This window comes from Ananas comosus, linkage group 4 (genome assembly GCF_001540865.1).
Source record: "Ananas comosus cultivar F153 linkage group 4, ASM154086v1, whole genome shotgun sequence".
Taxonomy (NCBI): Eukaryota; Viridiplantae; Streptophyta; class Magnoliopsida; order Poales; family Bromeliaceae; genus Ananas; species Ananas comosus.
Genome location: NC_033624.1, coordinates 14,015,871 through 14,032,003, shown reverse-complemented (window position 1 = coordinate 14,032,003; position 16,133 = coordinate 14,015,871). Strand labels below are relative to the sequence as shown.

General features: G+C 35.2%; 1 protein-coding gene across 2 annotated transcripts in view; it reads right to left on the bottom strand.

Moving 5' to 3' along the window:
* LOC109708661 (anaphase-promoting complex subunit 1) overlaps positions 1 to 16,133 on the bottom strand; it is a 30,261-nt gene that overhangs the window by 10,244 nt on the left and 3,884 nt on the right. The window contains exons 5-33 of one of the 2 annotated variants that reach the window (XM_020230477.1): positions 14,909 to 15,014; positions 14,675 to 14,829; positions 14,170 to 14,357; positions 14,023 to 14,092; positions 13,369 to 13,533; positions 11,849 to 12,339; positions 10,741 to 11,200; positions 9,833 to 10,153; positions 9,630 to 9,713; positions 8,442 to 8,534; positions 8,228 to 8,287; positions 7,494 to 7,592; positions 7,223 to 7,363; positions 5,554 to 5,634; positions 5,204 to 5,275; positions 4,877 to 4,948; positions 4,320 to 4,413; positions 4,153 to 4,235; positions 3,534 to 3,590; positions 3,315 to 3,392; positions 3,085 to 3,206; positions 2,843 to 3,003; positions 2,374 to 2,450; positions 2,194 to 2,307; positions 1,597 to 1,698; positions 954 to 1,094; positions 678 to 851; positions 239 to 302; positions 16 to 155 (exon numbers count right to left, since the gene is read on the bottom strand). In XM_020230477.1, coding sequence (XP_020086066.1) covers positions 16 to 155; positions 239 to 302; positions 678 to 851; positions 954 to 1,094; positions 1,597 to 1,698; positions 2,194 to 2,307; positions 2,374 to 2,450; positions 2,843 to 3,003; positions 3,085 to 3,206; positions 3,315 to 3,392; positions 3,534 to 3,590; positions 4,153 to 4,235; positions 4,320 to 4,413; positions 4,877 to 4,948; positions 5,204 to 5,275; positions 5,554 to 5,634; positions 7,223 to 7,363; positions 7,494 to 7,592; positions 8,228 to 8,287; positions 8,442 to 8,534; positions 9,630 to 9,713; positions 9,833 to 10,153; positions 10,741 to 11,200; positions 11,849 to 12,339; positions 13,369 to 13,533; positions 14,023 to 14,092; positions 14,170 to 14,357; positions 14,675 to 14,829; positions 14,909 to 15,014 — 4,065 coding nt within the window. The remainder of the gene's footprint in view (positions 1 to 15; positions 156 to 238; positions 303 to 677; positions 852 to 953; positions 1,095 to 1,596; positions 1,699 to 2,193; positions 2,308 to 2,373; positions 2,451 to 2,842; positions 3,004 to 3,084; positions 3,207 to 3,314; positions 3,393 to 3,533; positions 3,591 to 4,152; positions 4,236 to 4,319; positions 4,414 to 4,876; positions 4,949 to 5,203; positions 5,276 to 5,553; positions 5,635 to 7,222; positions 7,364 to 7,493; positions 7,593 to 8,227; positions 8,288 to 8,441; positions 8,535 to 9,629; positions 9,714 to 9,832; positions 10,154 to 10,740; positions 11,201 to 11,848; positions 12,340 to 13,368; positions 13,534 to 14,022; positions 14,093 to 14,169; positions 14,358 to 14,674; positions 14,830 to 14,908; positions 15,015 to 16,133) is intronic. The other variant, XM_020230478.1, reaches the window with a different exon arrangement.

Genomic DNA, 16,133 nt, shown 5'->3' with positions numbered 1-16,133 from the left:
GCAAATACTTTTAACCTTGTGCATTGCTCGCGAAAGCAAAGATTGGCATCCAACTGGGTCATCTGCATATGAACAGGATCCAACTTTTCGCTTAATGTATAACAGTCCACCATTAAATGGATCACTCTTGTCTCCGGATCTCCACCAAGGTTTTTCTTTTAAAGCATACAAAATAACAGAGGATTTAATACTGCCAAAAGTTTTGAAAGAAAACCTAACTTCGTCTTTTGATACTGACCTTCAGGTACAAGCTCTATGGACTGGGGCCAGTATCTGGGACCACAAACTTGAACACTCTTCAACTGCAAATGAATAAATAACTTTATATGCCTTCAATTTCCACAGAATTATGTTGCTTACGTCTTTCTCAGAATATTTCTTTAGAAGATTCTATTCTAAAGGAGGAAATAGTGAGTAAAAAACATGATGCATCCTAAACTACAGTTTCCTAGACTAAGACAAGTAATTATTCATATTACTCGGTAAATCTAAAGGGCACTTCATTATATTAGTTTTCTTTCTTTCAATTCTAAAATATATGGGATAGTACACTTAAATTTGACTCGTTCTTGCAACCTTGCAAAGAGAGTTGATTAGGTAGAATAATTATGGTAACAAATTACCAAAGAACCCAATTAATTTTATAGATTTCCCAAGCTGAATTATAAATTACATACCACAGAGCGTTCTGGCAAAATACAAGGAGTAACTTCACAGTAGCTAGTCTCAGCGTAGTATTCTGTTTCTCTGATTGTCACCTCAAGTGGACAATACACAGGTAGACCAGTATCAACATCTGCCGTTTGAACCCAACGAGATTCGGCAGCTATTATGTACAAATGCCTAAATGCCTAAATAAGTGGCACCATGAATATATATTTATCAGCGCAACTTAATGAAAAAAAAAATGATAAGACATGCAACATGCTGCAAATGAAAAAAAATCAACATACCTGAAGGTGGCAACGATTATCATTTGGTCCAGTAGGCAAACGAGGGTAAAGTGTAATCAACAGAGCAGCAACAGCACTGTTTCCGGTTGAAAAGGTTTGCATACCGCCCCCGAGAAATAAGAATCCCATGGACAAGCTTACCTACAAAAGCAATATAAATTGAGAATGTGAGAAATTTTTATATTCATGATAATATATGTAGGTTAATTCAAACTACAACAATCATATTGATCATGAATCTGTTGATGTTCAATAATAGAACAAGGCGGCAACGAGAACATGTTGATCATCAGTCCATTGATGTTCAGGAAGAGAAAAGGTAGAGCAGGGTAAGATAAATTCCTCCATACAGCACATATAAGAATATACGCAAGCTTATCCAATTAGATGACAATAATACTGCAGCAAGAAAATTAATTCTTTGCAAAAATGTGAATAGATTATCAAATGCTACAAAGCTTCACAATTTTAATGCTTGTGTGGGTGCATGCCTTTCCTAATTTGATGAGACATGAATTTTCAATTCAGTTTTAGCCGCTTTAACCATGTAAGCTTGCTGAAATTTCCAAAAATCATGGATGATTCGTTTCTTCAGTCGCATGGCATAAGTCATCCTATTTCATTCATAAAATTTAAAACTTACACCCATCTGGATTCCATAATTCATATGCCCATCTGCAGAACTTCGCCCTCGAAGGTATCTTAGCAATCTAAATGTCTGGAGATGTCCAGAACCTGCCATAACCTAGCCAAAAAAAAAAAAGAAAACATTATCACGATATGAAAGAAGGGGAAAAAAAACTAGTTACTGCATAGAAAAGTATCAAGTAACTGATAAAAGAAGAAAGCTACATCTGAAAGAGGCAAGGCAGTATGCAGGATGAAAATATGAAAGGGATCTCCTTTACACAGAAAGGAAATATTTATGTAAACTGAAAAACAATGGAAATCAACTGGGAAAAGATCAACTTTTATCAACAAAGCTACAATCTGTAAGAGACCAGGCATTATGCAGCATAAACATAAAGAAAAACAAAAAATATTATAAAAAGGATCTCCATTACACAGAAAGGAAGCTTTTATGTAAACGAAACAATATATGTTTATGTAAACAGAACAATCTATGAAAATCAACTGGAACTACTGATGGAAGATCACGTACTTCCAGATGTAAGCATAACTCCAAAGAAAGTGATAGAAGTATCAAAATATGTGGGCAAAGGATTCTTATTATTCTAACCAGAGAAAGCGATAGAACAATGAGATGTAAGCATAACTCCAGAGTCCCACGATCTACATACTGCAGTAACCCCTTTGGTACTGCAGCAGGACTTGCAACAGGTATATGCTTTATCTGCATAAGACAATAATAAAATTAGAGCACATAACAAATTTGCATAAGCTTACAGAGAATGATTACCTCATTGAGAAAATAGACAGCATAACTATGAAGCAGCTCCTGGGCATCACCATTTTTGGTGCCAGCATACTTCAATCCTGAAAACAATAAGCAATTGATGGCATTTAACAGCAATTGAAAAACCTTTCCACAAAACAATAGGAGCACAAGAGCTCTAAATACAGTAATACTGTAAAGCTGTGGTGATCAACCCCTTCTCATGGTGGGGAGCATCCCTATAGAAGTTTCGTTCCTTACAGACCACTTCATTTATACACATTGAAGGCAATATTTTAAGTTAGCAAACTATCATTTAGGAAGTAACAACAAAATTAAAAATAGCATGAAAGGAGAAATAGGAACAATCCATCAGCATAACCTCCTAAATAGAGACATATAGGGGCACCATATATATATTCGACAATAAACACTATAAACTGGCCCAACACCAACTGGAAAGGCACATAAGAGCACAGGCTCAGTGAAATACCAAGTGCTATGCATGCTCCAGTGACTACATTGACATAAGCCTGAACAAGAGCTTCTGCATCATATTCGTCACCATTGATTCCCCCATCCCCTACTTCAAAGATCCCATCTTTCACAATTTCAGGGAGTTGAGATTCGATCCAATCTCTAGAAGGCTGTATTCTACACGATTGCAAAAATATATAGCTGGATACCATCTTTTCTTTTTTCAAGGTTAAATAATGAAGTGTAATTAGAATTCACCTGCTCCATAATATTAGATTTCGTGCAATAGTACGCAGCATAATAAAATCAGGCCTCACGTATTGCAATTCAAAATGAGTGGTCGGAATTTGAAGTCGAGCAGCCATTACTTCTGATTCAGTCTGCATGATGAATTTTTTATCAAAACAATATAGTAGAAACTTCAAAAATCTACAACATGGATCGAAAAAATGCAAGAGGTTGTTGATAGAAATGCATTACTACTCGACCTTCAAAAATATTAACGCAATAGCAATTATTGCTCCTGGTGCAGTGACATCAATGTTTAATTGTGTTCCATCCATCATCTGAAAAGAGAAGCAAATAACACTAATAGCTCCAAAGCAAATTGAACTTCAAAAACAAAGTTCCTCAATATTCTTATTTCTAAGGAAAGGAAGCTATAAAATATCTAAGGAGAAGAAAATACTGAAAGAGAAATACAGAACCTGCCCCACATTGCGGTTTTGATCATCTGTAAGTTGGCTTGAGTTTGACAATTTCTCCTGAAAAAAGCCAATAGGAACTAGAAAGGTCATACAGATATCTTGAGTTAGGTCATATAGATATCTTGAGTTTAGTCCAATAGTTCAGTTAAAACAATGCCAGCTCCGAGAAGTATAATATAAGCAGTTGGGTGAGATTGACTATGGTCTAGACCAGGACACGGGCGTGTGTTAGTCATCATAGGGAAGTAGGATATGTTGTTGTTTACAAAAATCTTTTTTTTTGATAAATGCTACCCATCCCGATTCATTCACTTCATTGTTATCATTCAAAAGAAACAAGAGAAGAATCAAAACAATGGTATATACATGTGTAAATCATCATAGAAAGACAAATGTACATGTAAAGTACATATTATACATAATATACAAAATTTTTTTTCAGAAAAATATATAGTGACTAAATTTAGAAATGATAATCTCCATGCTGTCTTCTAAATTGCTCCATTATTCTTAAAAATTAAAGGTATCAAAACAGTATATTATATATCTTAGCCGAACAATTACCATATGGAATTAAAAATAGGGAAAAATTAAAAAAGCAAGAGTTAACAAACCATACATTGTAAACTCCCTTGCCGCTGATGTACTGGAAAAGTCGGTCTACAAAAGTGTCCATGAAACCAATTGCATCTTTGCCTCGTCCTTTTAAAAACACATTCAAATCCTTCCTGTTAGTTAAAGATAGAAAACACATACCTCTCATTTCCTCAATAATATTCTATATACCTAAGGCAACAAGTCCGAGCGCAGATCCTGCAGCAACAGAATATCCTTCTCTTTCGAGTACATTATCTCCACCACTTCTGCGACCGATCTCACCCTACAGGCAATTAAAGAGCAGTTAATTAAATAAGTTTCTGATTAAACTACAAAAGCATATAAATCTTCCAGAACTTAAAAAAAAAAAACAAACAAACAATTCCACCTATCTATATCATAATTTACCACTTTAGACTGGTATTAAGTCCTGTCTCATAAGTAAAGGGTGCCATCTTAAAGATTTTAGAAAAAATACAACAATCAGAGATTCTACATTCTCTTCATTAAATAAACATTTGAAGACTAACGAAAAATCCCTGAGCAAAAAGGTTACAAAGAGGTGCTAGAAGCCTTTCTAGCACTCTTGGCATATAATGATATAAAATGATTCCTCTCTATTATATTTATTGGTGCTAGTGCTGCAAAGCTCAACAGAAAAGAGTGACAATATTATGATACCAAAGAAGTAAAATTCAATCTACCAACAAAAGATCCATACAAGATGTAAGAAGAAAACTAATTACCAAAAGCATCTTCATTGTTAATGGATGGGATGATCCTTCATAAAGAAGCCCAATTCCCATCAATGCAGCTGACTGTATGACAATTGAAAAGACTAATGAACAATGAAGTCAAATTCAGCCTATCCGTTCAATCCATAAATCTTATTTCAGAAGGTATAAATATTTTAAAACTTCCTTTTTAAGAAACATGACATGGTTTTGGTAATACTGTAGCGAAAAATCAGCACACTAAGTAAAACTTTAGTGATGCAAGTTAAAGATAAGAAAATAAGTTAACAAATGAAAGATAAGAAGATGGGAATTCACAGCAATAGAAAGCAGTAGTACCTGCAGAATTGTTGGCAACTCCAGGTCAAGAAAGGATGAAGGAAGCCGAGAAGCAATATGGAGGTGAAGCATCTAAATAAGTAGTTACAAAAATATTTATAAGCTAAAATATGAAATTGTCCTAAGGAGTTGTGATGCAAGCAAAAGAACTAAGGTGATCATCCATATTACAAAGAACTACAAACATCTTCTTTCAATCTCTTAAAAAAAGGCAGTCAACAAAATACAGCAGATACACAAACAAGAATTTTGTCGTTGATTTTGCACAAAAAAATGTGACTGAACAGCATTTCAGTGACATTGGACACTTACGGATAGTGATACAAAAGCTTTAAAATGCAATTTACTACCTTTGAAATAGCAGGATGCATTGTCCCCCTGTGAGATGCCGCCATACCAAGTAATACCCCAACAGTAGTAAAATCGTGCTCCTGCATATCAAGTGTTCAAACGATGAGAAACATATTATAAGTTAAAACTTAAAAGACAAGAATTGCATAACTACAAAGGGCAAAAGAGATCAACTTCTGTTTCAGAAAAATATCACCGAAAAGCAACACATAAGAGAAGATAATATCATCACACAAATGACATTGCTAAATAAGATGATAAACCATAAACCCAATCAGACTGAACAGAGTGCAAAAAAATGATAACCTGCGCAAAGAAAACTTTGAATTCAGAGCATGTGGGGTTTTTTTTTTGATGAAAGCAAGATGTTGCAGCTGCTTTTCATGAATAAAGGTCGCTATAAGGTAAAACAAGTCCAAAATTGTAAATCCAACTAGAAAGGAACGATCTTGGAACTGCATGTGACATTAACGAAAGTATTGATTGGAAGATGTTATCAGGTGAAATTATCAGATGCTTAAAAAAAAAAAATGCATATAGGCAAATGCTAATAGCAGGTTTGAGGGATCAGGAGAGAACAAACATTTACCATTTGTAAATTTTTTACAAGAATTTCATTGATGAGCAAATAGTAGATCAAAGTTATGCTGGAAATACTACAGATGTGATACACAATCAGCAACAGACAACAATCTCCGTGCATGATTCATTCTCAGATGCAGAAATTGACTGCATAGGCATGTGTGAACAAGATGCTCAACCACCACAAAAGCTATCAAGTCTTAAATAAAACTAGGCAATCCTCTCCAAAATACTCTTCATTTTATCCAACATAAAATATCTTGACTCTATAAACCTTGTTTGTCTAGAACAAGAGATATTTGGTAAGCCAAATAACATATCGTAGCACTTTCATGTGAATTAAACATCAATATTAATGTATCTAAAGGCCAACATGGATCTATCAGGTCTACCAGTCTAATACACAACAACATTCTCCAATACTAAAGTCGTTCTTGGCCATTCTGACGGATTACAGCTATTGTGAAGGAGGTTAACCACTGTAAGGCTTAGTTTGGGAATGTGTTAACCAAATGCACCTACTTTCATGGTTTAGAGAGCCCAAAAAAAAAAAAAAAAAAAAAAAAAAAAAAAATCTAATATTGCTCTAGAATTTTCCTTCTCCAATGCTTTGAAATGGTGGTGGGAACAGGGAACTAACATTGGAGAAGGATTCTCCGATAGCAAATTCCACCATTATTTTGAACCATAGGAGGGAAGTTCTAAAGCGCTTAAGGAAGTTCAAAGCCTTCAAAAGCATGAAAGCAGGTATGTTTGGACAACGCATCCTAAACTAGGCTAAGCAGCAAAAGGCATGACTTGATTGTGGAACCGACCTGATGGTGTATTATTCGAGTGGCATTCATTACAAGAAATTAATTGCATGCCAATGTGCCCTTCAACAAAGTAACTAAGCCATGTACAATTCTCTTTGGATCTAGCTAACGAAATAACAATAGTGGTGAGAAATTATAATGAGAAAAAATGGCATCATAGCATTAAGCACAAGTTCTGATCTTAATAATAACAATCAGATACAGTGGAAGAATGAAGGACCATCTGTTTTCATTAAAAATTTGATCACAAACAAACAAAACAGAGCAATACCTGGGAAAGGTATCTGTATACATCTGTGATCGTCAAAACTCGTAGATGTCCATGCAGTCCTAATGCAAGAAGAAGACCAGCATGAGTACAATTTGGCTCTTCAGGTTTGTTATACTGTATCCATGTTCTAGACATTTTTCCCTGGATTAAACATGAAGAGTAACCAATAAAAAAGAAGTTGCAGATAACATGGTGCAAAACAGAGCTACTACTTAACTGTGCAACCACGCCCCTAGATAGGCATATCAAGCACTAAGACAGATAGGTTTACCTGAAAAGGAGCAAGTCTCAATCCAGCAGCAACACCATTGTGGAACTCAGGCCATGATCTAAGCTCTGAGATACTTCTTATATTTGGGTCTAGATTAACCTAGTTAGCCAAAAAATAAAAAAGAAGAAACCAGAAAAAGTACTTCATGCCAAATAATGGTAATAGAGAGGATGGACCAAGGATTTAAGTGTCGTGGCACGGGGCCGTGCTGAAAACTTGCCGGCACAGTACATGTCGAGCCGTGCCGATGCATCTCGATCACAAAAAATATATATGTATCGACACGTAATGGCATAAAATATTTATTTTTTCGGCAACAAATATACCAATTATTTATTATGTATTTTTATCAAATCTTTTGAACTTTATTGAGAAAGTTACTTACTAATTTCAAAAATAGAGGGTTTTGAGTTGTGTCATCGGCACAGAGGCTGTATCGTACCGATATCTTGCTGGCACGATACGGCCCGTGCCGATGGGCACTTTAATCCTTGGGATGGGCATAAAAAAGCCACCATATAAAAAGCACAGAGTAGATTCAGAGTCCAATAGCGAAACAAGAGTTGTTTTTTCCATGATACAAATGCATGAGTCAAATAGACATTTATAAAGTGCAAATATGTTGAAGCCAGAAAGCCAAGTTGCTTGCATGGTGATGATAAACCCAAAAAAGACTGCACAAACAACTAGAAGCATCATTATTTAAAGAGCAAAGAGTGGATAGAGATATATACAGTTGCATTCTGTTGTGCAGGTAATCGACCAGCTAAAACAAGCTTTGGGACAACAAGCGCCTGCAGCACATGTATCAAGGCAACACATTATCACATTCAGCACACAAAATCACAGCAACTATAAGATACTACTCATTAGAGAAGGGTTTTCAAATTTCCAAAATTTAGCCTGAGGCTAGAACATGTCCTTCGGATCTTATGACAGGGCCAGTACCTCGGTTAAAAGAGTGTAAGTGGTCCCTAAAGTAAACGCACCCCTGCCAAAAGGTAAAGCAGTAGTTCTTTGTGCAAGATTCCACAGTTGATGCTGCAAACAGAAAAAATAAAAATAAAAGTAAAAATAAAAATAAAAATAAAAATAAAATAAACAATGTGATTTAATGCTAATTTGGCATCATTTACAATTCCACTTTATTCTGTTTATTTTGTTGCATCAAAAATCAGCAGTATAGTGCATCTAAGTTTATACATCCAGCAGGGAGTAGTCAGCCTTAACAGAAAATTGGTCCCAGATTTGAGCAGGTTGGTGGTTTCAAATTAAGAGATGGTTACCCTACTATGTAAAGCCAATTATTGAATTCTCGCATTCCTTCTGGACAATGAGACAATTGTTTCTGATAAATTTAATAGTACGTTTAAACTTGTTGCACGAGAGAAAAGGATCCTGACTTTTCATAGTTACCTCTCTCTTGTCGACGAGACAGAAATGCTTTTTTACGCACAATATGATTAATTTTATAAAAATAACTTCAAACTTGAAAACTCTCTAGCTATTTTGTTGCTTCTCGTGTGCCTAACAGTTTTGAAGTACAGTTTGCCAAGATCCAAGAGAACTAGCCAAATATACAAATACCTAATAGACATAGATCATGCCAGCATTCAAAGAGAGAACATCTTGATAATACCATGTATCTTGGTTTCAGTCACGTCATTCTTATACCGACCTCAATACCTCAGCCAGTTCAATGCAAACAAATCTAAAATGGTATAAGGTTACTTGAACAACGGAATTCAATTCGTATTGGTTGGCAACTATCACACAAACTGCTTAGTGAGATAAAGCACACAACCCCATAACATAATCTTGTAACCAACTCATCATGACTAAACTACTTGTTTGCTTCAATAGTAATTAATGAATCCTCAACATCTTCCCTTACTATAATGTTCTGACTGGCTAGGGACCAAATTATGCCATGCAATAGAGGTACTTGCAATTGCCAAATTTTCCTTGCAGAACAAATTAATCTAGCTATTGAATGCGATATTCCCAAACCACCGCTATGCTATTAGACGTCTTGGTTTCTCCTCTAAGAAAGAAAGACTGAACATATTTAGGATAATATGATGCTCAAGCAAGGGAAAAAAGAAACAGAAAGAATAAACACAAGACCATGTATACCTGTTGAAGATCCTGATTAGACGCACTAGGATTAACAGACATATGTATAGCCACAGGTCTTGCTGAGCATAAAAGCCGTCTAACCTATGTTGTAACATTTATTGAAGCATTAGAAACTGTATATTAAGCATATTAAGTAAAAAAACGAAGTTAAAATTTAATGTGTAGAAGGAAATAATTACTGGTGATGAAAAGGTGCAAACCTCATTGAATCGCAGATCACGGCCATATCGCAATTGTGTGCTTGAGTTGAAAATATGTTCCATGCCATCTTCCACAGATCTATAAAGAGAATCAGAGTCCTCCGGATTCAAAGAATCTGATCTTGTGATGTCAGAAACAGATGAAGGAGAAGTCACAGGCTGCAAATGAAGCATGTATGGTACTGAGATGGAAGTTAAATTAACATCATCTTGAGATTTTAGGGATCCCAACTTTGCCATAGCTAAGTCCTCACGGCCAACCAGAACATAAGCAGAGGCGGGCCAATCAGTAGGTGGAGATTCACGACATTTGTCCAGTGCCTGGAGAGGCAGGAAAAAGAAAATTACACCGGTTATTTACGAGAGGTGAGATTAGATTTTTTTTTCTTTTTCAAAACAAAAAAAGGACTACACTGTGATGCATGGAGAAAAGGGATAGAGACATGAACACAACGTGGACATGCAGTAAATCCTTAGAAACAACATAAGAAACCGAAATAATAGAAGTGGATTAATTTGCTAAGAAATTGAATTTGCAAAACCCATAAAAGATAGAACAAAGCAAACGCCTCCAATTTAAACATAAAACAAAAACTAGATATCGTAAAAAAATAGCCTTTAATCTGAATTATCTAAGACTCTTATCAGTAATAACTATCGAAATTCCACACTAACTATCAAAGAAGTATCATATCCAAACTATATCTGCTTTCCCAATGCATATCCATGTAGTATCTGACAACTGTCATATATGGTGTTGAAGTATCATGTATCATATACTAAACAAACCATTTAATCTCACCTCAGCATATTTAAGAATGCAAGAAAACAGTTTATACATACACATAAATACATGGAAAACAGCATCAGGTGGAGGGGAAAAAAACAATAGCAAAGGACAAACTCACGTGACGCAGAGGGAGTGATAAGCCAACAGGCAGTAAGTCCAAATATTGTCGCCCAAATCTCTCACCAACCATAGCTAAGACAGTAAGTTCCTCCACAGTTCTAACTGATCCATTAGCAACTTCACAATATACTCCAGTGGAAAGCTTCCTGCCTCTCCTTTCTGCACCTAATAGCAAACTATAGAAAGAAACTATTTTCCTGGCCAAGCTTACAACAAGACTTTTATCTCTACATATCAGAGGAGGAATATCATTTAGGTTAGCCATATCACATCCACACAGCAAACAACTCTCAAGCCAGCGGAACAGGCAAGGCGGTGTTTGTGGAGCAGACGCGGAAGGAAAAGAATGAACTTCAACTAAAATGCTGGGAAAGTCCCGACAATAATAATCCACATAGCTTTTCTCACCCAAGGATGCAGCAATATTGCATAACAATGAAGCAAGACGTCCTATATCTCTGGAAAAATAGGAAAAAAAAATGTAATTTAATTGATTCAGAGGTTCATAAGATAAGTATTGTCAACGTAATCTTAAATTACTTGGAAGACATGTGCATGAATATCACAGTTACTGCAAGCCAGCTTCTCAAAAGTTAATAATTCGTAAAATCTTAAAAAGGATCTGATCATTTGACAGCTTACAAGGCTATCTCACAAGCTGGATTTTCAGGTATCTATGCAATTGAAATTATCAGGAACACTTTATTGCTATGTTTTGGACACAGTAATCTCCTATCAACTTATTAGGAGTCTCTGATTATTCCACTTTGTTTCATAACTCGTAATCCTAAAAATCAGCAAGATAGTTAAATTACTCTTCCAAATTCTTACCAAACCACCAATAGGCTAAAGGGAAGAGAATGGCAGTAATGGGCCAACTTCACTACCAATCTGTTGTTCAAACCTCTCAATGAGTATACAGGCCTAAATCATTGTCATCAAAGACAAGAAATAATTTAATTGAGAAACAGTTGAGGATGTTCAAGAATCAGTAAAAGTAGCTGGAACAGGTCCCCTAACAAAATAAGAAACATGTGAATGATCTGGCTAATGGTTTTAATATAAGTAGAGCTACATATCATAATAATAATAAAAAGAACCCTTACTGATTCCTCAGAATATTAAGCTTCAAGTTTTCATATAAGGCATGCAAGGCATCCAAAGTTTCTCTCAAAAAACGAGCATAAAATGACACCTCCTGACTAGGTTCATCTTGAATATAAGCAGCAGTGTACTCTGAACCCACAGAATCTGGCACATGCACGACTGAAATGCAAGAAGCTGAAGACTGTTTCAAATACTGGCAGTGAAATTTACTACTTATAAGAAAGTCCCATGCTGTATAAGGTAGACCGGAGGACTGTTTAGGTGGTGCAGATCCATATCTCGTACAAATTTTTAGTATTTCATTACTAAAAGACTCCCATTCTGAATCCACATACGAGTTGGAATTAGACAATATGGTAGAATCATTATCACCCCACAGAATAGAAGCAAAATGGCAATAAAGAGACAAGTGCAACCCCTCAGCCATTGCAGTTATGCAGTCATTCACCAGGCATGAAGAAGGGGTTCTACGTAACGTACATCGAAACATCTGTCAAAACAACAAATTTAAGCACCCAAAGATTAACCAAGAAACTGGAGAAGGAATAACTACAACATTGAAGCAAAATAAATTTAAATCTAAAACATTTGAAGCACATGGACAGAAGTAAAGTTATTTTTGGAATGAAATAAAGCAAGAATGTACAACTAGCATTCTTGTAGGCAAACAAACAACAGGTATCGGCAAATTCCTTGTAACTGGAATTGCAGATGAACCAGTTGCCATCCAGATAGCCCATAAGTCATCAGCTCGTGATTTCTTTCTTCTTTCCACTCTACCTAAAGAACTGTCTTGATGTCAATATCTTAGTAAGATAACTTGCCATGCACCTCATTATTATAAAAAGGTAGTTTGGTATGTACCTCATTCAGTGGATTATAATGACTGACTCAAAATTTTCAGGATACATGAGTATGAGCAACATCAAACATATAAAATCAATCTATACATGTAAAATCAAATCTATACATGTATTTTAGTTTCTAAAAAGGAAATTTGTTACACATGGAGCACAAATAATAAGTCAAAATACTTGTGTAAGTTGCCAGCATTGCAAGGTTAGCAAAGAAGGAGCACTGAAGCATCAACCACTGACCGGGGGAAATAAGTAGAACATCAAGGTTGGCTCACAATGCAAATTATAAAGTCGACCTTCCAAAAATAATCCAATGTGGAACTGTCGGGTGTAACATTCAGCACAACACCCAAGGTGAGCATTTATAATGTGAGCATGATAAATAAATGCGAGCATGATAAATGAAGACCATATAGTGCACAACAACTTATGTAAAAAAGCACCATCAAAAGGAAGGTGTAGACCAATACTAATATGAGAAATAGGAAGAAAAGATATGATAGCACTTGGCTTGACAGAGAATGTTGTCCTAAACAGAGCTGAACAGGAAAATAGGATTAAAACAGCTGAACTGAACCCCAGATAAGTTACTGTTTGTGAAACAAACATAGTGGAAAATGAATAATGCTTTGGAAGTTTTGTCAAACAAAGATATATCCTACCTTGCCATTATTACAAATAATATTTATCCGGCCTTCAACAGCATCCCCTATTCTTACTATCTTAAAATCATAGCACAAGTCTGCCACTCCTGGAGATTGCTCACCATATGAACCCTTCCCCGGTCCATCAGGCATTATGTATCTGCAGAGACACTCCCTTCCAGACTGAATCCAGCATACAGCAAAAGCAAAAGAACACCATTAGTTACAATATATACGTGCTTCTTTACATATTTAACAAAGACAGTATGTCAGAGGAAAAGAAAAAGTCTAAATAATGAAAAGCATGCCAAAATTTGTTAGCATGCAGATATAAACAAGAACAGGAGACAAACAGCAAGCATAGAGAAACTTTCAATTGGTGTTCAAATGTCGACACTTACTAACCGATGTAAGACAGGAAAATACTAAAAGCTCAGGTAACAAAGGATTAGAAAAGCAAGTCGACAGTTTAAACAATAAAGAGAAATTCAATAACAACAGTTCAAGCATCTTTCATTCTGTGCATGTCGTGAATGAAAACAACTAATAATAAAATGTACCTAGAGGATAATTGTTTAAGAAAAAGGGAAGGACACAAGAAATGCCCATTTATGTATTCTGTTAATGTAAAAGAAAACATATAAATTACACATTCAATAAAGTTAGTCTTACATAAAGAAGAAGACAATTTTCTGAATCCAAGACGACAATATCCGCAAAAGGTAACTGTCCAACTTGAACTCTGCAAGATTGGAGAATGGGATGCTTATGTAACAACAACATGTGTCATTGAAAAGCATAAATTTAAAGTCTCACCACCTTGGCCGCGTCACTACGACGGGTGCAGCAGCAATTGCAGGTATACTCCAACTCATATGAGGTTTAATGTCAATAAGAACATCATCATTAGCTTCATCAATTTGAAGCCTGACAGCAAGCAATATCCTTTGCTCACTAAATAGAAAGCAAATAATCGGCATTCCATCTATATCAGTTGCCAGGAACACCTGATCAAGAATAAATAGATAATAAAAAGAATGTTTAGATATAATTATGGAAAAAGGAAGATTCTTAATTCAACTTAGACTATAGGATTTGGAAAGAGAATTTTTTTAAAATTTTCATCTATTTGCTCTTAAATTAATTTTAATTCGCTCATGGCATGTGTATCTTGTAAAATACCACAGCAAAAAGAAAAGCCAGCTATCATGTACATATATTATGAAAAAATGCAGAAGGTACACAATGTTAGACCCCTTTTTTGCAAACAAAATTCATTGGAAAAAAAATAACAAGTAACGCTTGCAATAATCAAGTCGACAACCTCACTAGCAGCAGACTGGGAACATTTCCCTTGCCATATCCTCCGAAAAGAGAACTGGCTTGTAGAGACTTCATTCAAATTTGACAGAGAACTCCCATTGAGTGAGTCAGGATGAGCTGCAGCATCAATGTGCCAAATGGAGTGTTGCAACTTGCCTGCATATAAACTATCAGCCTTATGTTTCAAGTTAATTATTATGCATGGGCATAATAAACTAACAAAAAAAGAAGAAACCTTTATGATATGATGCCATCAAAGGAACAGCATCACTGGTCCAAATAGTTTTCTCCTCAAAATCTTTCAGCACAGACAATTTGCCCCTTTCTTCAAGGTAAGTTGCCTGCCAGGTTTAATTAGCAATCGTCTAAAGATGAGTATGGAAACAATTAGATGCACTGCACTACATTCACTAATCACTATATGAGTAAGTAGTTTGAGGAATAGAACAATTTTGCAGGAAATATAGCAGTTAAACTTCATATTGACATGTTCAACCACTGTTGTTCAAATTTCAAAATATGATTTGCAAACAATGACAAAAATATTTCAACGAACAAGTAGACTGCTGACACAATAAAGTTGCAGGAAATTTCACAAAATTAAAATCGTATATAAACATGTGCTGTCATAGTTATTCAATATGCAGATTAAATATGATGATGAATTTTTTGTCACACAAGCTTATAACCAGCACTCAAGAGTCAAGAATTCAGATAACTACATGATTCAAATAGCTATAAATTTATGCAAAGAGAAAAGGACAAGTTTATTCCCCTGGAAGTGATTGAGCACTTCTTTCTTTAATTAAAGGAGAAGGAAGTAACAGCGGTAGTAGTGTTTGTGACAGCAATGTTCTTGTTTCGATAAAGAAATTGGAAATGAACAGACATGAGTTCATTGACCCAACATAAACAGACTACCTAGACTACATTCACTGAAAACTAACATAAAAAACCCAAGTATTTAATTGGCACACTACTAAAGAACTCTACAATTAGAAGGAATAATTTTCAAGACAAATAAATTATTAAGCATTTTACGCAAGAAAATGAAGTCATGGCATATCATATAAACTGTTTGAACTTTAGAACATCCTAAACATGCAATGCACTATATATATCCAACTATACTAAGGGCATGTTTAGTTCTAGGATAAACTCTAAAGTGCTAATTGGTTTTACCCCTAGGTTATCTCACTAATATAAGACCGTTCATTTAACTCCCTACACAAAATAGGAGGTAAACACACACACACACACACACATATATATATAAATATCTATAGAGAGAGAGAGTCTCATAAGAATATAGTAAGCCGGAATCATATATATATACACTCAAGTGCAGAAAAATCTAGACACTGAAGATGAAGCTGAAGCTTGCTTGTTTTATATATATATATATATATATATATATATATATATTACATATACACACATTATATATACATATTTGATTA